The sequence below is a fragment of the Aulostomus chinensis genome, chromosome 19 (assembly GCF_037954235.1).
Source record: "Aulostomus chinensis isolate RoL2024-O1b breed Wild chromosome 19, RoL_Achi_v1.0, whole genome shotgun sequence".
NCBI lineage: Eukaryota > Metazoa > Chordata > Actinopteri > Syngnathiformes > Aulostomidae > Aulostomus > Aulostomus chinensis.
Window position 1 is genome coordinate 11,362,589 of NC_141338.1, and position 22,316 is coordinate 11,384,904.

At 41.3% G+C, this 22,316-nt stretch overlaps 2 protein-coding genes across 4 annotated transcripts; one reads left to right on the plus strand and one right to left on the minus strand.

Moving 5' to 3' along the window:
• The first annotated feature begins 346 nt into the window (after nt 1-346).
• On the plus strand, nt 347-9,611 carry ggt1b (gamma-glutamyltransferase 1b). 2 transcript variants are annotated; one of them, XM_086187559.1, is made up of 12 exons: nt 347-516; nt 1,087-1,217; nt 1,314-1,403; nt 1,552-1,744; nt 1,855-2,015; nt 2,346-2,492; nt 4,955-5,091; nt 6,319-6,506; nt 6,612-6,739; nt 6,894-7,006; nt 7,731-7,844; nt 9,078-9,611. In XM_086187559.1, exons 1-12 carry the CDS (start codon nt 350-352, stop codon nt 9,222-9,224), a joined length of 1,716 nt encoding a protein of 571 aa, XP_086043685.1. In that variant the 5' UTR covers nt 347-349; the 3' UTR covers nt 9,225-9,611. The 2 variants fall into 2 exon arrangements, with proteins under 2 accessions (XP_086043685.1, XP_086043684.1); XM_086187558.1 differs by lacking the exon at nt 347-516 and having other exon boundaries at nt 1,094-1,217.
• A 2,411-nt stretch (nt 9,612-12,022) lies between these two features.
• Nucleotides 12,023-21,477, minus strand: LOC147244039 (glutathione hydrolase 5 proenzyme-like). Of its 2 annotated transcripts, none has more exons than XM_086187739.1 (12): nt 21,198-21,477; nt 19,102-19,229; nt 18,932-19,027; nt 18,431-18,626; nt 17,519-17,679; nt 17,278-17,424; nt 16,995-17,125; nt 14,819-15,006; nt 14,639-14,730; nt 14,456-14,565; nt 14,265-14,375; nt 12,023-14,049 (listed from the first exon to the last, which is right to left on the minus strand). In XM_086187739.1, the coding sequence occupies exons 1-12, from the start codon at nt 21,365-21,367 to the stop codon at nt 13,903-13,905; spliced, it is 1,677 nt and encodes a 558-aa protein (XP_086043865.1). In that variant the 5' UTR covers nt 21,368-21,477; the 3' UTR covers nt 12,023-13,902. The 2 variants fall into 2 exon arrangements, with proteins under 2 accessions (XP_086043865.1, XP_086043866.1); XM_086187740.1 differs by lacking the exon at nt 21,198-21,477 and adding an exon at nt 20,611-20,841.
• Nucleotides 21,478-22,316: the final 839 nt, after the last annotated feature.

Here is a 22,316-nt window from a genome sequence, read left to right on the forward strand (position 1 = left end):
TCTGTTACGTCAGACGCCAACAATTCACATGCCAAGCTGGAGGTAAACGACATGAACTGTGATTGTTGGGTTTATTGTCAAAGTCACAGCCATACAAACGTTCTCATGGACTTTGGTTGTTATCTGGCACCTCAGCAGCAAAGACGTCCTCTCGAAAAATCTACTCAGCTCTCAAAGTTCATTTCAAATTACATTTCAAATTCATTTTTGGAGAATTTGAGGTTGTTGTTTTTTATTTGAATCTATAGAGTTTTAATTTTACAAAGCATTTCTTTTCAGGTGCATTTTCACAAATTTTATTGTACATCTGTATGAATCTGTCTTTTCAGACATAAAAGCTGCTGTCAAAATGGTGAAGAAAACAATAGCTGTGGCGCTGCTGCTACTGCTGCTGGCATCTGTTGCTACGTTTGTAGGAGTCTTCTTTGGTATGGGAAGCAGGAAGCGCCCAAGTGAACAAGTCTACTTGAAGGCAGCTGTGGCGGCAGATGCTGGGCCCTGTTCAGAGATCGGAAGGCGAGAGCTCACATACACAAATGCAGGCTCACACACACACACACACACACACACACACACACACACACACACACACACACACACTTTTATTTATGACAGACATGTTTCTCCTTAACAGATACTGACTCATGCATGCAGAGAGTATATCTGTGCCCAGGGTCCTATGTTCCACATTTCAAAAGACTATTAAGGGATATTAACCAAATATTTCATGTATATTATCCAGTTTTTATTGGAACAAGCCTTAAGACAGTAATACACTCCACTAATCCGACGGGGATCATTTTATTGTATTCAGAAGTTCTCCTGTGATCAGTTTTGTCTGGCACACTCTGGGGGTGCAGTTGTACTCCACAGAACATGTGGTTACGTCCGACAGCACGTGAGACTCCTCATCCTGTTGCCATTGAGATCATCTGAATCTGGGGAACATATAGGACGCTGGGAACTTATGCATGACCTATGCATGCATGCGTGCATGCAAAATAACCACAGAAGCATGAACATTGCTTACACGTATAGCTGTGCACTAACCTTCAACCCTGTTTATGTTTATTAAATGTGTCACAGAGATATACTGATGAAAGGAGGCTCTGCAGTAGACGCCTCAATAGCTGCTTTGCTGTGTGTCGGGCTGATGAACGCTCACAGTATGGGCATCGGGGGTGGGCTTTTCTTCACAATCTACAATGCAACAACTGGTACAACATGCATCTCCACATTTTATTTCTTTATTTTGATTTTTTTTTTATTATGTCTTTCTGGATCCTAAATGCGTTGACTGATGTGTATTACAGGAGTGACTGAGGTCATTGATGCCAGGGAGAGGGCACCACGCAACGCAACCAAGAACATGTTTGGCAACAGTACAGATTTATCCCAGAAAGGTAATTTGAAAGCAGCGCTGCTGCATTTGGAAACAAAACACCTTAAAGAGAAATGGTGTAAGAGACTCCAAGTTCAGCAGAATGCTATAATAATCTGTTGTATGAAGCAATAAAATAATTCTGGCTCCTTTGTTTCAACGGGTGACAGGAGGGTTATCTATTGCTGTACCGGGGGAGATTCGAGGTTATGAGCTGGCACACAAACGACATGGCAAACTGCCTTGGAAAGACTTGTTTCAGCCCAGCATTGATCTTGCTGAAAAGGGTTTTCCTCTGGGCCGAGCTCTCGCCTCTGCTCTATCCAGACACAGGAACACCATCATCAAAGATTCCGCCCTGTGGTGAGAGAAGCCGACCCAACATATCAAAGTTAGAATCACTTCGCAATGATATTGCCCTAGTTTAAAACAATGGTGTTAACTGGCTTAAAAGATTATTTCCTCTCTTTCAGCCAAGTATTTTGTGGGAGGAATGGTGATATCTTAAAGGAAAGTGAAACGATCAAATTCACAAAGCTGGCAGAAAGCTACAGGAAAATAGCGGAGAAGGGTCCCGATGCTTTCTACCAGGGTCCACTCGCTAAGAGTCTCGTGGCAGATATTAGAGCAGCAGGTAGTTATTTTTATATCTCAAGAATACCATTGAATTTCATACAACCTTCCTGAAGATTTTAATATTGGTTACACTTACTACCATCGCCAAAGGAGGCCATGTGATCTCAGATATTGGTTTGTAACAGCTATTTATGCAGATAAACCTCCTCCACCCATGAAGCAAACAGACACTATCATCATTATTGCCAGGAATATCACTGAAACTCGCACGCAACACAGTATTCTAAAATGCACTTCTCTCACCCCATCTAAATTAAATGGCATGAAGGATTTATATTTCCAATTCTGTCCAAGTGTGTATTCACAGCGTGTGTCAATCTCTGTATAGGTGGAATCATCACAATGGAGGATCTGAGGGATTATGAAGCTCTCTTGGATAAACCTTTAATGGTGAATGTGGGGGAGTGCACCATGGCTGTTCCCAATGCCCCCGCTAGCGGCCCTGTGCTCTCACTGATATTAAACATCTTGAATGGTAAGCCTTTATGCTCTTTCCAAAAACACAACGAGTGGGTGAGAATGTGCTTTAATGTGCATTCACTTTGCCTGTCACTTTCAAAGGAAAAGATTCCACTGTGAGCAGCATGTTGATCTACTGTACTGGAAATATACTCTTAAAAAATGTTTGGCCTAAAGTTACCTACGAGAAGAGTGAGCAACTTAACCTACGGATCTGGAATGATGTGTTCTAAATGGGACTTGGACAGGAGTCAAACGCTTGACTCACGCTGCAGAGTCTGGCGTGAGAGACCAAACTCCATAGCCTCAACCGCTGATTCACAGTTACTGTCTGTGTGGTGCCGCCATGTCATTTCGGTACATTTTGAACCAGTAAGCAGTGTTAAGAGGTTGCGGTTATTTCACATAGCTTCTTGATGATTGTCGGAAAACATGCAGTCAATCTTATACTTCACATTAAGAGTAAATTAGAAAACGTTAGCATGCTAACATACAATAGTTGGGTGGTGAACGAGGAGATATTTGTACCTCTCAAACGAAACATTATATGACAGTAGCGTTTAGCTGTGTGTACTGCTGCATCACAGTACTGCTGCATCACAGTACTGCTGCTGCTGCACTCCTAAATTTTGTATCAAATCAGCGATCAAACAAAGCCATTTTTATTAATTAAAACAACTTGGTCTCTGGAAGATTTCATCATGGCATCCCCAGCAGTTACCCTTGTGTCTCGAAACAAACCTCACAGTTGTAAACTGTTACGTGACCTTGCCTATTATTTTAAAGAAATTGTAAGGTTTTAAGGCCCCGTGGGTTTTATCATTTGTGTCATTTGGAATTTAGCAGAGCAACTCTCTCCCACTTGCCCAAAAAACCCTGCTAACGTCTGGCTTTTTTTGCTGCAATGGAAGCAGCTTTAATCAGCGGTTTGATGACCAAGCAGTAGATACGGGTGTTTCTGGCTACAATCGGCATAGATGTGAACATTAAACCCAGGGGAACTCCCCAATCTCTGACCTATACACCAGCAGTCTGGCTCCCCTATCAACAATATACATGGAGGCAATGAAAGCTTATCGCCTCTGCCAGAAACTTCTAAGACTGAATGTCATCTTGGCCGCGAATTCAACCCGAGTCGTGCTCTAACATCAACGTTGAGTTTAAAAAAACTGAGAAAAAAGCGAGAGATCTAAAATAGCAACGACAGAAACGCCATCACTGTCCTCCGTGCTGCTTCTACTGCATCTATCAAAGTTACAACCTTTCACCTTTTTCAGCTGCATTGAGTGTGTTCATGTTAACTAAACAGACCAGAAAAAAGGCAGCTCCATATCAACTCGTAATAGGAACGGTGTAGAATTGGACTTGTCTTTTTTATGTAAAAAAAAAAACCAAAACAAAACAGCAATTATGTGTGTGTGTGTGTGTGTGCGCGCGCGTGTGTGTGTGTGTGCAGTGGAAAAACTAATTCAAAACTACCCCACTGCAGTAGGGGACCCTGCAAGATGCCAGATGTTATTCTTCGCTGATGTGCTTTGACTACTAAGAGAGTTGAAATCTCCAAATGCAGGAAAAGAAGGTTACATTTCCCAGCTGCGTTTGAAGGCAAAACGGGACAGTCGCCTTGCTAAGCTGCTGCTGCCGTCTTCAAATGCAGCCTCGGAATGACCTGTTTTGTTGTGTTTATTGTATCATTTGGATTAGAAGATGTTGCCAAGACTAACAGATGGTGCCCCAATATAAAAAATAAGCATTAGCCTACGAAAACAACATTGGTTTTAAACTCTGCTTCCTCTGATCAGTAGAACAATACCAAGACTAGTGATGGATCTTTAACCCTGCCGTCAAGGCCTTTGCTGGTGTGAAGGAAAAAGGATCCAAAGATAATTGCTGTCTTCACACAGTTTGATGTCTATCATCATTTTCATCATATAATCGTGTTCTGTGTGCACTATAATCTCTCTGATTTCACTTTCGCCCGCTTATACTGTAGATTTCCGTTGAAGACTATATCTCTGCTCCCTCTGAGGATTAGATAAGAAACTTCTCTCCAAAGTAATTAATTTCTCGGAACCTTGCCTTCCTCCGACTGGCCACCCACTCACTGCAGCCCGCTGCCTCACACACTAACAATATAATCTCTCCAATTTACCACTAATTGGACATAGCTGAGTGGCAGAGGCTTCACATACACATTTCAGTGACCAAAACTTTGATTCGGTTGATTTAGCGTGACTCCTGTCTCTGTCCAACAGCTGAAACCCATCAACCCAAGCTCTTTCAACCTTTCTCTGAGGCTGTCAGCTCAGGCTAATACCCGTGGTCAGGGAGGCTTGTAGACTAAATAAAAACACAGGAGCTGCCTGGGTCAAGTCCATTTTAGTTGTCGTCTTTACCGGTGCAGCTATCTGAACGAAGACTGATGAATGTGGCGGCGGTGTAAATGGAGGAACCGATTGCTTGTTGTATTTTCTGCAGGTTACAACTTCACCTCGGATAGTGTGGCAAGCACAGCAAACGAGATCCTGACGTATCATCGCATCACGGAGGCCTTTCGTTTCGCTTATGCAAAGCGGACCTTGCTTGGAGATCGGCTGTTCCTCAACATCACAGATGTAAGGTTCTGGTCCGTCCTTGAAACTGACTGATTAGCAAGAACAGGTCATGTCTGGGGAGTTGCACGTTCTTTTATTTAGCACAAGCGGAAGCCTCTTTTGTATTTGAGCAAATAAACCTGATGACCTAAAAATTGTTGATTTTGCTTCAAAGAGGATGACTGCAACAACGACCCCACATTAATGTTTTGAGTTCTTTGTATTTGTTGAATATGGATATTCTAAAGAGAAAATAGACACTAATGGCCCTGACCTGAATATTAATATTTTACCTTCCAAAGATATGCATAGCTTCCTATGTGAATATCTAATATTTCTCTTTGTGTACTTTACAAACTGTTAAATGTGTGCGATCACATTGCCTGTCAGTCACAGATCAGGGTTACATCTGTGTTAGCAGCACGCATTAGAGACATGCTGCATTCAAGTGCTGGTGGAAAACTGCTGGTGGACAAGCTTTTTTGATAATGAAAGTACTAGATTTTGTAGTGCAGGAATCTTTCAGTGAGCAGGAATTTATAGGCCTCGTAGTGTTTCGATTTCAACAGTAAAATGCAGATATCTCCATTAAACTAAGACCAGTGTCCTTCACCTTTACTGGGAGCTGCAAGAGGCTATTAAACAAGTTTAGTCAAGTGTGGAAATGATATTCAACGAAAGAATTTTGTGACATGTCTGGACAGTAGTCTTGATTCACCTACCTAAGAACCACCAACAACATGCCCCAACCCTCAAACAGTCCTTCATGTGCTGATCTTCTCCCAGTTAGACTGCTGGGATCCCTCTGCTGCCTCCAACTGGTTCAGAACGCAGCAGTTTCAGCCTCTTACTGGTTTCAGAAGATGAGAGAAGAACACATCACTTCTGTTCTGGCTGCTGGTTACTGGCACCCAGTGAGGAATTGATTTTAAGATCTTACTGATCACTTTTAGAGCTCGGAATACTGGGTCTTGCCCCAAGTTATGTTATTGAATTTTACACCCCTGATGACAACACCAGCTCCTTTAGATCTTTAGATGGGGTTCTTCTTGGAAAGACCTCCCTGAGGACATAAGCAGTAACATCTCTTAACATACATATTAAAATAAACTTTTACACACTTGCTCTTATGTGTAGTCATCCATTTATTTGTATATCTTTCACTCCATATTGTTCTTATTCCACGTTTTTTTTTATTTTTGGTTTTTATCTTTAAATTAATTCTATGTCTTACTTTCTTCTCCAAAGCTCATCCAGAACATGACGTCCTCATCCTTCGCCAGTGACCTTCGAGAAAAGATTACAGATAACACGACGCATCACATGAGCTACTACGAGCCTCAGTTTTACCTCCCTGAAAACCACGGGACCTCACACATCTCTGTTGTGGCAGAGGACGGGAGCGCCGTGGCCGCCACCAGCACCATTAACCAATTGTATGACCTCTTACTGTCTATCACAAATATTCCAAGTGATATCAGTCAATCTATCAGGGGCCTGTGAGTGCCTTCATATCCTTTATATCTGATTGGTTCCTTCAGTTTGGGCTCCAAAGTCATGTCAGGATCGACAGGGATCCTCCTCAACAACGAGATGGACGACTTCAGCTCCCCGCTCATCACAAATGGCTTTGGAGTGCCTCCTTCACCAAACAACTTCATCAAGTCAGGTAAGAATAAAGGAGACACACACCACACACACAGCCTGTCTTGATACTGAATATTACATCTCCGGATTGTGTTGCTCTTTAAAACCTGGATAGCTGTGGTAATGTAGCAAAGGTCTGACACTGGTTTGATTGAACACCATTCACGTGTTTCAAGGGAAAAGGCCGATGTCCTCTATGTGTCCAACCATCCTCTTTGACAAGAACGGCAAAGTTAAGATGGTGGTGGGAGGATCAGGAGGAACAAAAATCACTACCTCGATCGCTCAGGTAAGACACAGGGCTCATTTATGTCAGGGAAAGTTGTATACATTTGTGTCGGTGATGGAACAGTGGTGACGATGTCAGATACAAGGAGTTATAAAAGCCATCAAGTCGATGTGTCTGCCAGGCCGAGCATGTAAGAACAGATGTGTGTAAATATCTGGAATGAAGCCCAATTTTTCTGTTCTAAGAGATAATTCACAACAGAATGTGTTTTTTTAAGATTTCAAGTACTCACTAATAGGTGCAACAAAGATGTTTTCTGTTACTTCATGAAGAAGAGAGAGCCAGACACGTTTGTTTAGGGTGAAGCTAACTGCAGCTGACGGGTAACAGCAGCTACAGCAACAACATAACAACACAACCGCCCGGAAATATGTTGTTTGCGAACTCTCAAGTGTATCCACTACTATAAACCACATCCTCTTTATCCAACCATAGGCTGTATAATATACTTTTATTTGAGCTAAAAAAAACAACTAAATCCTTGTGGTTTGGAGCTCCTTCACAGTAGTGTCAAAGTGGAAGTGTTGTAGTTTGCTGTTGTTAGCCATCAAGCTAAATAGTGTCTATTGTATGTGGCTGGTTCTTCCTGCATTTTAGAATCACACAGAAGTGACGCAGCATGGAAAAAAAGCGTATTTTTGAAGAGAAAATCCATTTGTTGGCTGACCTTTATTTACTCTCAGTCCTGGTTTGGTGAAATGTTTGTTGTTCCTCTCTACTTTAGGTGATTCTGAATGCACTCTTCTTCAATTACGATCTGAAGAAGGCCGTATCAGATCCAAGACTCCACAACCAGCTGAGTCCCAACGCCACCGTAGCAGAGCCTGACTTTGACAAAGTGAGTGTCACAAATAGCAAACAATACTGATACATGTGACTAATAGCTGGGTGGCGCGTTGTGACGGGAGACAATCCTTCAGCCAAAAGCCCAGAAAACACTGCACACTCACACCTCTCTGCTGCCTGGCACTGCCGATGCTGTTCATCATATTTGCCTTCAGGGAGCAGAACAGTCCATGAATGGAGAGAAAACCATTTAGAATGGTCTGAATGACAAATACCTGAATTACTCTCTTGTTTTAAGTTTGAAAAGATTTTAGAGAAAAGTTACCAGCGAGTTTTAAAGGCTGTTTCCCATCTTCTTCTCTGCTGAAGTCTCAGAATGAGGTCATAATATCATCAAGTGTCTGTCGAGCTACATATCGCATGTGCTTCACCCAGTATCTTGTTTATTGAGAGAGCTCTGTTAGCAGGGCGACCGGGACACGATGTTTGACGTCGGTGTGGTCTCGGGCCGATGGTTATCCACACTGAATCCATCACTCACATCCACACTTGTAAACACCCCGAGCTTCTATGATAACACAAGCCAACGCCAGCCGACCTATTTTCTACACAGTGTCTACGTTGATGAGCAAAAGCTAAAGTGTGTGTACAGTCTGAATCACAGATTGCACATCTGTTGTCAGTTTGTCGATGCATCGGATTCTTTTTTAAACGGAAGTTGATGAATAATTTGAGGGAAGTTCTTCAAATTTGGCACAAATGTTCCCGGGGACTCAATGATGAACTGAAAAAGATTTTACAAGCCAAAGGTCAAAGCCACTGTTGTCTTATATCAACGCGATAACTCAGGATGGAATATTTTATAAGTGAATTTTGAATTTCCATCTGTATGATTAGCAATCCACAAACTCTTTGATTTAAGCTTAAAAAACTGCAATCCTTCATTGCTTTAAGGATGAAGAGTTTACATTATTGTGGTTCAGTCAAAAGTCAAGGCCGCTAAATAAACAGGCCAAGAAAAATGGTAATATTACACAAATGCAAAATAGTATGAAAAGAGCAAGTAATAACATGGTCAAGATAATCAATAATATACCTTATTATACTGACCTCAGTATCATTTACTAAAGTCGGTGGCAGTCCCCTTTATCAAAATGACACAACATTTCAGAACATTTCTCAAAAAGGATACGTGGTCATTTTGACATTCAGATCATGCCACGCCATTCTCCCGTCCTCTCTTCATATGGAAGATGTCGATTTTCTAATGCACTCCTATCTGCAGAACATCCTGGATGGTTTGGCAAAGAAGAACCACGAGACGGAGTTCCTCAAATCAACGGGAGCTGTGGTGCAGGCAGTGGTTCGACACGATGACGGACTCCACGCTCAGTCAGATCCTCGTAAATGGGCTTACGCAGCAGGGTACTGAGGTCATAAACACACTTCCTGTTAGGTAGAGAGACCGGTGCAGTGTGAACCTTGGCACCACTAGAGACTTCTTAAGGAACTGGGAACCATTGTCAGCTGTCATGTGCACCAGTTGTTCTCTGAAGGCTGAATAATCCTCCTGTTCTTCATCCCATGCAACCCAGATCACTTCGAACACTGACTGAGCACTTCAGTTACTTGAAAACATGCCTGCCTCTCTCTAAAATTAATCCTGGGTATTGACACTTCTGTCTGCTCTGTTTATATCTCATCTTGTCATTTCATGTAATTAAAACCTGCAAAACATTCTTGTGTTATTTTAGAGAACTTTTGTTTAAAAGTTGAAACTGGAATGTGGACAGAAAAGTTGGAATCATTCTCCCTGTGTTTTGTTGACACTGTCAGTTATAAATGTGTACAATTCTTTCCTATTTATGAAGCACATTTGTAAATCCTAAGCAGTATACTGTTAATATTTTACCGTCATTGTTGTTTATTAAAAACATTGAAATATTAGCAACTGAACTTGGCCAGTGTCAGTTAATTTTAACATTCATTTTAACCTTCCATGTATGGCAACAGCTAAAGAGCTTACACGCTTGCTTATAAAGCGACACATCCATTTATTTGAAACTGTACAAATGTAGATATGTGTCATCCTCCTCAGAACCAGACAAGAAGAAAGATAACCTTCTCTTCTCTGTGCTGCATTACGAAGTTGAGACACAGAAACCAGACGAATGGCAGTTAGCTTAGCACAATGAATGGTAGTGGGTGGGACGTGTTAGCATTCCCTCATCCTGCCTGCTCAGCTTCCAAAACTTGTATTCTGGTTAGACCACATGAGAATCAGGATTTTGGTTTGTCCAGAAGTAATCCTCCTCCACCTCTCTTACGTTAGAAGAGGCAGTAACTCTTACTCATAAAAAAACGTTTTGTTGGCTGATGTTTTGAGGCGCTGTGTCAATAACTACACCCAGTCAGGGTGTACATACATAATTCCCGCAATGTATCTGATTCTAAAATTAGAATATCAACAACTTTGAAATTGTTAGTATACAGGGAGTATTGTGTATACCTTTTTACTCAGATTAATACTGGCAAGGGCCACTTTTACAGAGGTATGCTTCCCCACAACTGCCATTCATTGTGCTAAGCTAACAAGCAGTCAGCCAGTCTCTGCGTGCCTCAGCTCCCTAATTTACACACAGAGGAGAGAAGGGTGTCTATCTTCTCGCCTGGCTCCGGGGAGGATGGAATAAGTATTTCCCAAAAAGGTGGTGTGCTCCTTCAAAATACTAGAAAGTGAAACATCAGTGAGTCTGTTCCTGCAGCTCATTCATAATGACTTTCCCCACGACCATAAGACCAATAATGGCCCCAGCTGTTGCAGCTCATTGTCACCACCAGGCTTCAGGGCTTTAAGTTCCTCAGCTCTCACGTCAAGGAGTTACATCAATAATGAATTATACACATGTCTTAAGGCTTTTCGCTAGAAACAACACGTGATAAGGTGCCTACAATCAAGATCAGCGGCAAGATTGTAACTGGGTGATTCTAAACCTCTGAGCCACCACGATGCCCTGCTGAACTCAGTTAAAAAAAATCTTCACTTGTAGAACCTGCTGCAGTTAGTTATTTTTAAGAAGATGGAAAATGAGCAAGAACAGATTTTTTTTCCCCTTTAAGGCCCAATTAAGCAGAATCTCAGTTCTGCAGCAATAATGAACTTTAGCTGACAGTTACGCAACTCAGACAGGCCAATTTATTCCCCCTTGAGCTACCTATATATATATATATATATATATATATATATATATATATATATATATATATATATATATATATATATATATATATAATCATTCTCTGTATAGGAAATGTAAAACTAAATTAACTTAACGCACTGTTTTAGAGGGTGGCAGCACAGTGGTGCAGTGGTCAGCACTGTCGCCTCACAGCAAGATGGTTCTGAGTTTGAGTCCTGGCTCCAGCACAGGATCTTTCTGTGTGGAGTCTCCATGTTCTCCCTGTTCCTGTGTGGGTTCTCTCTGGTACTCCAGCTTCCTCCCACAGTCCAAAGACATCAAGAGGGGACGAGGCTGATTGATACTCTAAATTGACCGTAGGTGTGACTGTGAGTGTGAATGGTTGTCTGTCTCTATGTGTTGGCCCTGCCCCCCGCAGCCCTTAACAAGATAAGCAGAAGACATTGGATGGACGGTTGAGCACTGTTTTAGATCATGCCAGCTGCATATCTGAGTTCAAAGTGCATATATAATAGCAGCAAATAATAAGTGACTTCATCAAGGCTTTTTGTAACCCTGCAACTCAGAGATTATTTGCATCTGCTTTGGCTGAAAGACTATTGGAGACATTTAATACAGAATGAAATGATGCTCATTTTAAATTGCTGTTATTTACACACAGATGCAAATATCACGATACTGTAGCGGTAAAGTCACAGCTTATGCAGATTAACTTATTTGTCATGCAACAAAGACAGAGCTGCTTCAAACACAAGTCACATTTGTATCATCTCATAACTCACATCTCGTGCCTCAAAGGAAAACGGAGCAGAATCCACTTAAGGAATCATTACTAATTCATAACTCTCTGCTGAAATGTATTTCTTCGCTGCTTCCTTTGTGTCAGTGTACAAGCGCTGGCCTGGAACAAGGCAAACAGGAAAGTATGAAGTAGATTGTTGCTGATCACACACTATCAGCAAGAAATAAACATGTAAAGAAATGTAGGTTACAGTGAAAAGGCTAAAGAATTTGTGGTTGAGAATTTAACAGAAGGGAATCAGAGATATCCTCATGGTTTATGTTTTAATTTTTGTGGAAATGTGCATTTTTCTCCTTACAAAACAAGACATATTAAGACACAAATGAGAAAAAATGACATCTGGTTTTGTGCAAAAATATGTTTTGTATATTAATTTTCCCTTTTTTAATGAAATAGCTCAGTTAGGTTCTAGTCTTAAAAAAAAAAAAAATCACAATATAGATCAGTGGTTCTATATACAACAAAATCATCTTTAAGGTCACAGTGAATGTTCCCTGCTTGTGCGTCAACCTTAAGTCACATGTGTGTCAGGTAGTCACTTTAAAAGGGTTGGCTCATTAACGATGAACTTTTTCAGGAAATAAAAACATGGGTTTGTAGCTTTTATGGCTCATAGCACACATATCACACGGTCCATGATGAGTTTCATACAGTATATAAACAACATCAGCAGTATTAGCAGCCCGCTTGTGCATCTGCTTCGGCATCAGGGGGGAGGCTTAGCCGGAAGTTACCATCACCCCGGGTTCTTCCACCTAAAACCAATGGGATCTTAACTCTGGATTTTTGGATTACTACAGGAAATAAGCTTTACAAACAAAAGTTTCTGATACTTGCACAATGTGTCTAGCGAGATAATCTTCACAAACCAACAACAAATGTGTGACTTTTGAAGTTTAAATGCAACAGCAAGTAAAAAGCTAATGTTATTGCTGCAACAGATCCACAAAGCAGCACCACCTTGAGACTGCACACACAGTTCTGCTACATGCTACAGTTTATGCTTCTGACATTTACAAGAGCAAACTGAGTTGCCGCAGGTTAAGTTATCTTCTGATGCTCATGTATTACTCATGAATACAATGCCGTTGACCTGGCTTTGTGCAGCCGATGTGAGATACTGTGCAATAAAGTGACAGCATGGAAATCCCAGTTATCCTGTCTGTCCACTCTCTGAGCTAATGGGCTAACAGATGATGCGTGCTCCTGGCCTCTAGAAATACACCGTTCCATGATACACTATGAAAGAAAATTCCCAGGGAATTTTTTTAACGTCATCAAAATTAAGCTTTGCCCATCTTCTCAATCCAGTGTGAAGATGTTTAATGTGCTCCACAACCTCTTAATTATTAGCAAATGCCTTTATCTGAGACACATAAGAGCTTCAAAATCAACATACATGAATTTTACCAACATATTTTATGTGCCAGAGCAAACCATGACCATATCTTAAAATAGGGTTAACAATGGCAGTTTACAAAAAAACAAAACAAAACAAAACAAAACAAAAAAAAACCCTCACTTAATTTACCCCGGGAGAACTTGTTTCTAGGTTTTAAGAGTCATTTCTTTGCCACGCAGGAGAGTGGCAGTTATGAGGGTTTATGTGTGTGACAGCTGGCTGGAAAGTTGAGTTGTTATTTTCATGGTTGTGGCCAAAGTTTTAATCGACTATAATCCCTCAGTGCCAATTAAATTAATATTTGAGTTTGAGGAAACATCCCAGAGGCAGTCAGACAGTTTAAAAGGTTTAAAAAGAGAATAGATGAAGGTTAGAATTGTTCTCAAAATGTCTAATTTAAACCTCCATCACAGTAAAAGAGCTGCCAGCTGATTTTGATTGTCCACAGTAACAGTTGCTGTGCATGTGTAGCTTTCTGAGACACTGAGGGATTAAAACGGACTTCTCTGGCTGTACATGTCCTCCTCTGCCCTCTGTCTTTCGTTTAGTCGCCTCCACCCATACCACCATCGAGATTACTTATGTCCGTACTAAAACTGTAATAATGGCCAAAATGGCTTACGTAGGTTTTCTTGGTCATTGGAGCCATCATAAAAGCACCTGATGGCTCACTCAGTGAGTGCGAAGGTGCTGTGTCCCGACGGTGTCAGTATCCAGCTGCCGTTCCCATCTTCCTCTTGTCCGCCACAGCCACAATGCAGCCGTTCTCCTTTTCCACAGCGTTCACCACATTGAAGAATAATTTCCAGTCTCCAACTTTGTGTCCAAAAGCTTCAAGACCATGAATCACAGCCTGAGGTACACACGCACACACATATACACACACACACACACACACACACACACACACACACACACACACACACACACACACACACACACACACACATTAATATCACTCATCCCTCCAGATTACAAACTGATTATAGGTGAATTTCATCTGATTTTACTGGATTATAATTTCTCCAACAGAAAAAACAGCTAACATAAATAGAAGTGAAAATTCACCTCGTCAAAACCAGGCTCAAAATTCACAACGTTCTTGGAATCAATAAATATTGTGGGAGCAGCAATGGCGTCTTCCAGACTCATGCCTAGCCACAGGTGATTTATTATAGTCTGTGACAATAAAGGGAGAGAATCATGTAAGCAAACAAATAAGGAAGCAGACAAATGAGTATTGGGTTCAGTTGCGTTACCAAGGCCACCGCTGTGGTGATCATGCTTCCACCTGATCCACCAATCACAAGAATCCCTCCAGACTTTGACTCCAGTATCACCGGCGTCATGGAGGAAGGAGGCTGTTCACCTACAATTACATTTATATCAGGTCAGAAAGAGATTAAAGTCAATTTTAAATTCATCTGACTTAAAGACTTTACCTGCCCTCACTATATTTGTTCTCCCACAAAAGTCAGACAACTCATTGTTGAGGATGATGCCCGTCCGTGAAGAGTAAACGGTTCCTCCAAATCTACAATCAGAGAGGATGCCTGTTACATGATGATGTTAACGATGAGGATGATGAACTGTCACCATGTGGGAAGAGTTTTCCTGCTCACAGATGGTTTATGGTGCTGGTAGCAGAAACAGCCAGTCCATCTTCATCCAGGACCGACACGTGCGTGGTTCCGATGTGATCAGGCGGAGGCTTGGCAGCGTAGTAGTCAGAGTCGTTGTGGGTGCGGTTGGGAGAAATCATTTCCCTGATGCGATTAATGAAGGACGGATCGATCAGATGGTTGGCACTCTGAAAGAAGATGTCATGATCAGAGACTGGAAAAGCATTTAATGACATCCTGTGTTTCCTCCGGAGGCTGAGAATGGCTTCCAAATGTTTTTTGTGATATTGTTACCTAAGCTATTTAAAACAAAGGCCGGTTTCTCAAGATAGATTTCACTAACATGATCTCAAGACAACAGCGGCACTGTAAGAGAGAAATGACAAGCACAACTGGTCACAGCTTCTGTATATTCTGATATGTTTGCTCTTTTCTTTGAATTTCACTAGCCTTTTAAATGCATTCTGCCTTTTTAACATACAGACAACACAGTCATTACCAGATTTCACGTTTGGTCCTTTCAGTTTTTCAAAGTTTGCAGCTTAATGGGGTTTTTTTGTGTATTTTACTCAATAGTACATATCAGAGTAACATTAGCATTTATTTTTGGGTGGTGTTTCTTCTGTCCCCCAGCCAAATATTTATGGGAATTCCCTTAAAGGTGCACTAAGCGTTGTTGCCTGATGTCACATCCGTTGACGTTCGTTACAAATATAAACAGAGAGAAAGCTCGCCCCTCCCCCCCGTGTTTCTGTAAATGTCCATCGACATTTAAAGTGGACCTGTTCTGTGCTACCGTCGCTAAGATGAGTGAGCAAACTCCAACCGTTTCATGAGTAAAGTAATAGTCTAAGTCTTTATACAATATCTTTACGATATTAGGTTATGAGTTACAGCTGATATATTGAAAATTATTCTGTTAGGTTATGAGTTACTGCTGATATATTGAAAATTATTCTGTTAGGTTATGAGTTACTGCTGATATATTGAAAATTATTCTGTTAGGTTATGAGTTACTGCTGATATATTGAAAATTATTCTGTTAGGTTATGAGTTACTGCTGATATATTGAAAATTATTCTGTTAGGTTATGAGTTACTGCTGATATATTGAAAATTATTTTATAAGCTTCTGCGAAAGAGACACTTCTTGTAGAATTTCTCCTTCCTGGAATCGGTGCTAGTGCTAGCCTGGACCAATAGAGTAAGCTAGGAATAATAAACTATTACATTGAAAAATGGCTTACCAGTGTCATTGTTACTACACTACTCAGTACTCTGCTGATTTCCCGATGTTTGCACACGCACTAACCCCTCCATCCCCCACCATCTTGTGTGTGATTGGCTGGAACGTGGTTTTTTATGTTCGTGTGCACATCCTGTGCACTCAGTGTTTGTTTGCCATTTGTGAGCCCTGCGTTGTCTCCAGAAACCAGACTTTTTTTCATCATGTATTCAGGGGGCAGGCAGATAAAGGGGAGACGCCTAAGATTTGAGACAAAAATGAAACTGCTCTGAAACTATGCAGCAAGGCTTAGTGCAACTTTAAGGAGACTACAATATTTTCATAGACGAGGAAGAGGGAAAGTTCCAACTTCTCAGGTGGGAGAACACACCTAAGCAGCTCAGAATATCCCACTAGAACAATTTAGAGCTCAAAAAAGGAGGTTTAAGTCATTCGACATGGCAGCGTTTGAGGTGAAAAAGCCTGAAAACATTGTTTAGGTAATTTATGTAGTAATTTTTTTTTATGTCACAGACACGTCACGGTTTACTTTTGCAAATTTGTCTTCACCACATAGCTAGTTTTTGGAGCAGCTAATGTAATGCTAGCCTTGTGGATAGCAAGTTAAAAAAAAATGTTCTGACTTGATTTAGCTACTGTATCTAACTGGGTGGTGAGGCTTTAGGGAACGTTCTTACTTTGGAAACACTTATTTATCTGCTTTTAATTCCGCTTCACTTTCCACCAAATCCGGAGAAAAACTCTGACTTACACGGACGCTAATGGTGACCAAATATTGCTGGCTGGTAAATTAAGCTGAAACATGTTAAAACGCTCCAAAGAGCAGAGTGGAAGTGTAATAATTTGGAAAAGTATAAAAATATGGACTTGTACTGTATTAAAACTATATTATTTTGTGTCATAATAAATGAAAAAAAACAACTCTCCCAACCTTCTTGTCATTAAAAAAAGGATCAGAAATTGCCCTCCGCTGCCCGTTAGCAAATTTACAAGCCTCGATGTAACGATGGTACATCTGGATTTTCTCGTCCTTATCCATGGAGTTTGGAGTCAAAGGGAACCCTGTTGAGAAACAGCGCAACAACCACCATTAGAACCATTTGACAGTCAAGTCTTCACTTTTTATTTCTTCTAAATTCAGAGTAGAGGCTGAAGATAGTACAGCTGCTGCAATAAGTAAATTCAGGGTTCATGGGGTCATTAAATTAAGAAACCTTTCATTATCTTGAGAATGAATGCGAGCAAGAGGCCCCCAGCAGGCGGGGGAGGGATGTGCAACTTGCTGTCCCCCACAGTAACAGTCAAAGCTTCCTGCAACCGCACTTGGACGAGTTTCAGATCCTCCATTGTCAACGTCCCACCTAAATATAGAATAATAAAAATATCATAAATACTATGTGTCCTTCCCCCCCCAATATATCAAACTTCCCAAACTGATTTGGACATTGCACCAACCTTGAGCCTGAATATCTTGAGTTAAGTCACGTCCTATCTTGCCGGTGTAGAACACGTCGGCCCCTTGCTCCGCAATGGTTTTCATGGTTTCTGCAAGTTTAGGAAACTTCAGCACATCTCCTACGCCCAGAACATTCTTGTTCTCGTTACAGAAAACTTCACTGAAACAAAATGAGTACAAACGAACTTTAATGGTAACTTACGGGAGCATAAAACCACAATGTAACGCACAAGCTGTAAAGACTAAAAGATGAAAAACTTGACGTCTCCGGGTCGTTGCTGGATGTCGATCAAAGGCGACGTTTATTTCATGCATAAATCTTCCATACTTGAAGGCACAAATCAATGAATGTTGTAAAATGTTCTGCAGGGTTTTGCAGCAGTGAATACACTCCTGCAGAAGCAAAAGGAAGAAAATGTTTCACACCCTCAGCAAACCCCTTAGTGCATCTGGCATTTAAGGAAAACATCCTCACATTTTTGAAAGAAGGCCAATACTTTTTTTTAATCTCTGGATCAGTAAATTAAGCTCCTGAAATTAAAAAAAAACAAAAAACAAAATCAGTGTTTTCAATGCTAAAAAAAAAAAAAACCAAACTTTTTTTAAAATTATAGTTTAGCCCACATAACATTTCATTTTGTGCAAATCATTATTGTGTAATTCTGAAAGTAGAACCCTCGAGAGTACGTGTTCCACTCTGGGGTTTCAAAACTTTCCCACCAAATAATAAAATCTGGGAATGTTTAAAAAAACAATGCTGGGTTTTATCACTCCCAGATTTCTGTACTGACACAGATGATTAAGTCAAGGGGTGTAAAACATTTTGTTATGAACCATCAATCACTTCTTTTTTGGTGGTCTGCTACAGGTGAGGTACTAGACTTTGCTGTAAATTTGTGGAGGTACTTCACCAGAGGGAGGAACTTTGCACTCTGTGCGTAATCAAGGGAAACTGAAGAAGTTTTCCTAGAAATGCGGGCATCGGTATTCCATCCCTGGCCAGTTTAATTGTTGGCTCGAACAGCTTGGCCCATGGCAGCCTGCCATACTGTTTGTGAAGTGTTTCATAACCCTGCACCTCTCCAGGAACGCCGATCCACTGGGTGCCTATGACGAAGAGGAGGCAAATAGTTCAGGCACATTAAAACAACAAAGTAAAGTCAGGAGGAATGATGCTGGTAACACGAGAGAAACCTTGCTTTGGAGTCAGATCACTTGATCAGATATATACACAGGAGAAAAAATAATAAAATACAGAAAAATGTACTTCGATGCTGTGGGATTTTAAAGTAAAATGATTTAAAACATAATAAATGAACAAATAATCTGCTGCTTTTATTGCTTTAAAGGGAACATTAGAGGTATAAAACTACATTGTGGACAAGAATTAACTGACAGAAAACCCTGCCTACCTGTCGTAAGCTTGAACGTGGTGGGACAGTCGTCCAGCAGGTTGGTTTTGTACGAGTGAGGAACGGTCTCTCTGAAGTTGTAGATCGTCACTTTGCCTGGGAGAGAATGAGGATTTTATTGATTCCCATGACCTTGAAAAGAAATCGAACGTAAGAATAAGGAGACTCACCTGTTTTATTTCTTATAGTGAATATAGATCCTCCACCAAGCCCCATGCTCTGAGGGTTGACAACAGAGTTGCACAGAAGAGCTGCAATGGCGCCATCTACTGCCGAGCCGCCCTGCTGGAGTATATTTCTGCGGAGCAGCAATTAGTCAACGGGTTTTGTGGGGAATGCTTAAACACACCTACACCAACCCTCTGACTACTCCACACACAACTGCCCACCCACAGAGAGAAGTTGCACAATATCAGCTTCAACTGGGCCTGATTATTTTAGGGTATCAATGCAGTCAGATGCTGCCACAAAAGCAAGTTTAGACTGGGCATGAATGGTGGTAGACCTCAGGCTGCATACCAGGAAGGAACTGGCAGGAGGTGAGCTTTTTTTTTTCTTCTTTTTTCCCCCTACTGGTCTTTAACTTGAGTCATGAGGTAATGGCTTTGATTCTAAAACTCGTTCCTAACCAGTTTAATTACACTTCTCAAACCTGAATGGGTCTTTTCAGCCACAAGTTGGCCACCTGTCAGGTCTGTTCACAGTTCACAGTCTGAGGACAGTTTGGGACAATCTTTTGTCTCTGGTAAAGTCTGTCTCAATGTAGACAACAAATGTAATACTGGTATGGAACTTAGTATAAGAAGCGTATTTTGTCTCAGTGACTCCAAACTCACCGCTAGTCTGAGGCTAATCTGTCGTTTGTAAGCTGTGGGGGCGCGACCCTGGATACTAGGAGTGGGTAATGCATCATGTTGCAATATTTTCATTTCATGAAGCCTCATGAGATCATACCACACATGTGTTGTACATGTGTTCAGTTGATGAAAACAGCTGATTTGAGTCAAACTGCAGTTTGTGGCTTCGCTTCCTGCCAGTATGACTATTAAGTGTGATGAAAGGTCATGAATTTGTTGAGGAAATACAGTGTGAGCCTGCTGAACCTACTTCAGATTTTGCAGTTTTCTGCATTAAAAAGCCTGAAAACATTCAAATCACATCATTTTGTCCCCCTAATACTAATAATAATGATAATAATAAACCCTGAAAACATTACAAAATGATGACTTGGCATCTTTTCAAGTCGAATACTGCAAAATCGAGTGAACGCAAATCTGATTGGGGCTGAAAAAAATATCAAAATTTCATCAAATTGCAAAAAAGACTCAAAAACATCCCGGGTCCCCAAATGGTTCAACCCTTAATCCCATTTCCCCCTTAAAATATCTAAAAAATCATCATCTCCACCCAAACTGTCCAATTACTCTCAAAGAAAAAGACAGTAATTCCTCTATTGGTGTTTTCTTCTCTTTTTTAGTGTAATCTGTTCTACATACAACTTTTAGTAATAATTTTAATTACAACATTCAAGCAGTAAAAATTAAAATTCAACATGCCACAAGTGCAAAAGTGTCAAAAAACAACAACGCTGACTAGAATTCAACAACCAGGGCAACTTCTATTAAATTACATTTATTCTCACAATATTCATTTAGTCTAGGGAGGTTCCGGACTGATACCTGGACCCCTCGCGTCCCACTTCACTACGGAGGTGCGAACCAACATCGCACCTCTGCGTTTCCTTCCTTCGAGTTTTCTCTGACCTGGACGTGAGGTGAGGTCCAGACTGCATCCACACAGAAACTCACCACGCGCACATTCCTGCAGCGAAGCGCTTCCTTTTATCTGCTTTTTTTTGGGGGGGGGGGGGAGTCGCCGTTAATGAAGTTCACATGGGGCTGAAATCTCTGGCCGAATTAGGGTCAGTCGGTGCGTTAGGAGACCTGTTTTTCACCGGCGGTGAAACAAAAATATTTGGAGGGAGATCAACAGGAGGTGAGGTGGGGGTAAGGAGGGTTTTATCTCTATCAAACAGAGCTGAACAAATCTCATTAACTGCTTAGTGTGTCGTCTCACCCAAAGGACAGTCTGGAGGCTGACCGAGCCACCAACAAAAACACTTGAAATTAAAATAAAAAAATACAGTAAATGTGGTTTGAGCCACTATTATCTCAACAAACATCCACGAGTAGAGTTTTTTTTTACTCTTTTTTTTCTCTAACTGACTGAAAACTTTCCACTTTTACTATGAGGAGCCGAGGCTTACCTGCCGATCTCCGAGCAGATGACGGAGTCCGCTGAAACTGCCGCATGCTTGAAACTGCCGCTAGAACATCCGTCCAAAAGCGCGGCGACGCACAGACAAACCAGGGCGACTGCGCAAATTAAACCAGAGCAGATAACGCAGCGCACCAGCCAGGGTTTGTATTTGGCCATTTGTGGAGGAAACTTTGGAGCCTGATGAAGGCGCTGTCGAGGAGGAGACACGGCGCGCGCACTCGCTTAATGAACTGCCTCGAGACGCTAATGTGGGTTTATCCGTCCCCGCGGGGAAGTGGGTCTGAGGTTGGGCTTCCAGGCTGGCTCGCTGAGATGCATTTAGGGACCATCAACAAGTTACCTGAAGCGGCTCTTTTAGTTATTTTTTTAAACTCTCCTTAACTTTTGCAAAAACAAACAAACAGAAAAAAACCCTCAAAAAATACAATAAAAACTAAATAAGTCGCCTCCTTTAGTCATTTTTGGAAGACTGAGCCATTTTAGCATGAACTTTGGGTCCTGGATGATTTGGAATGCTCCATCTCACCCACGTATAAATCAGATTCATGAAAGTGATCCTGAACTCTAAATCTCTAAAACAATACATGGCAACGTGGGTTATTTTTCCCCCCCAGAAAACCTTGTAACAAACAAATTCACTTCTTAAATGTAAATGTTGTGACATATTATCAACCATAAAGGATCGTGTTAGACGTTAAGGAGGGAAACAAAAGTTGATATTGAAAATAATGGGGATTTATTCATGATCCCTATTGGAGGAGCAGTGAGCGGCTCTGGCCCCCCAACTGAACACAGACTTCCCCACTGTTCTTTTCCTCTTGAAGTGCAAGTCGACGCACAAGTAGCTGGTACGGTCAATCATCCCACTCATACTGAGAAGTAGATGTGACGCTTAACCCCAGATTTGAGCATTCTTTGCAAACTATGTGAAGTGAGGAACTGGACCGGGGCTTTCAGGGACTGGGCAGAGAGCCACTGACACAAACGATAACTTCCATTTTTATTTGCTTTTTTTTTTTTTTTTTTTTTTGTCCAGCAACAGAAGCGTTGCTCACAACGGTGCAGGAAGTGGACTACGTGTCAGTGACACGGGAGGACGACAGTC

Coding starts and splice junctions, on each gene's coding strand:
- LOC147244039 (XM_086187739.1), bottom strand. CDS start 21,367: ATGGCCAAATACAAACCCTGGCTGGTGCGCTGCGTTATCTGCTCTGGT. Junction 14,731..14,818: donor ACCAGCACCATAAACCATCT/GTGAGCAGGAAA, acceptor CTCTGATTGTAG/ATTTGGAGGAACCGTTTACT. Junction 14,376..14,455: donor TCACCACAGCGGTGGCCTTG/GTAACGCAACTG, acceptor TTATTGTCACAG/ACTATAATAAATCACCTGTG.
- ggt1b (XM_086187559.1), top strand. CDS start 350: ATGGTGAAGAAAACAATAGCTGTGGCGCTGCTGCTACTGCTGCTGGCA. Junction 517..1,086: donor CCCTGTTCAGAGATCGGAAG/GCGAGAGCTCAC, acceptor AATGTGTCACAG/AGATATACTGATGAAAGGAG. Junction 7,845..9,077: donor CAGAGCCTGACTTTGACAAA/GTGAGTGTCACA, acceptor TCCTATCTGCAG/AACATCCTGGATGGTTTGGC.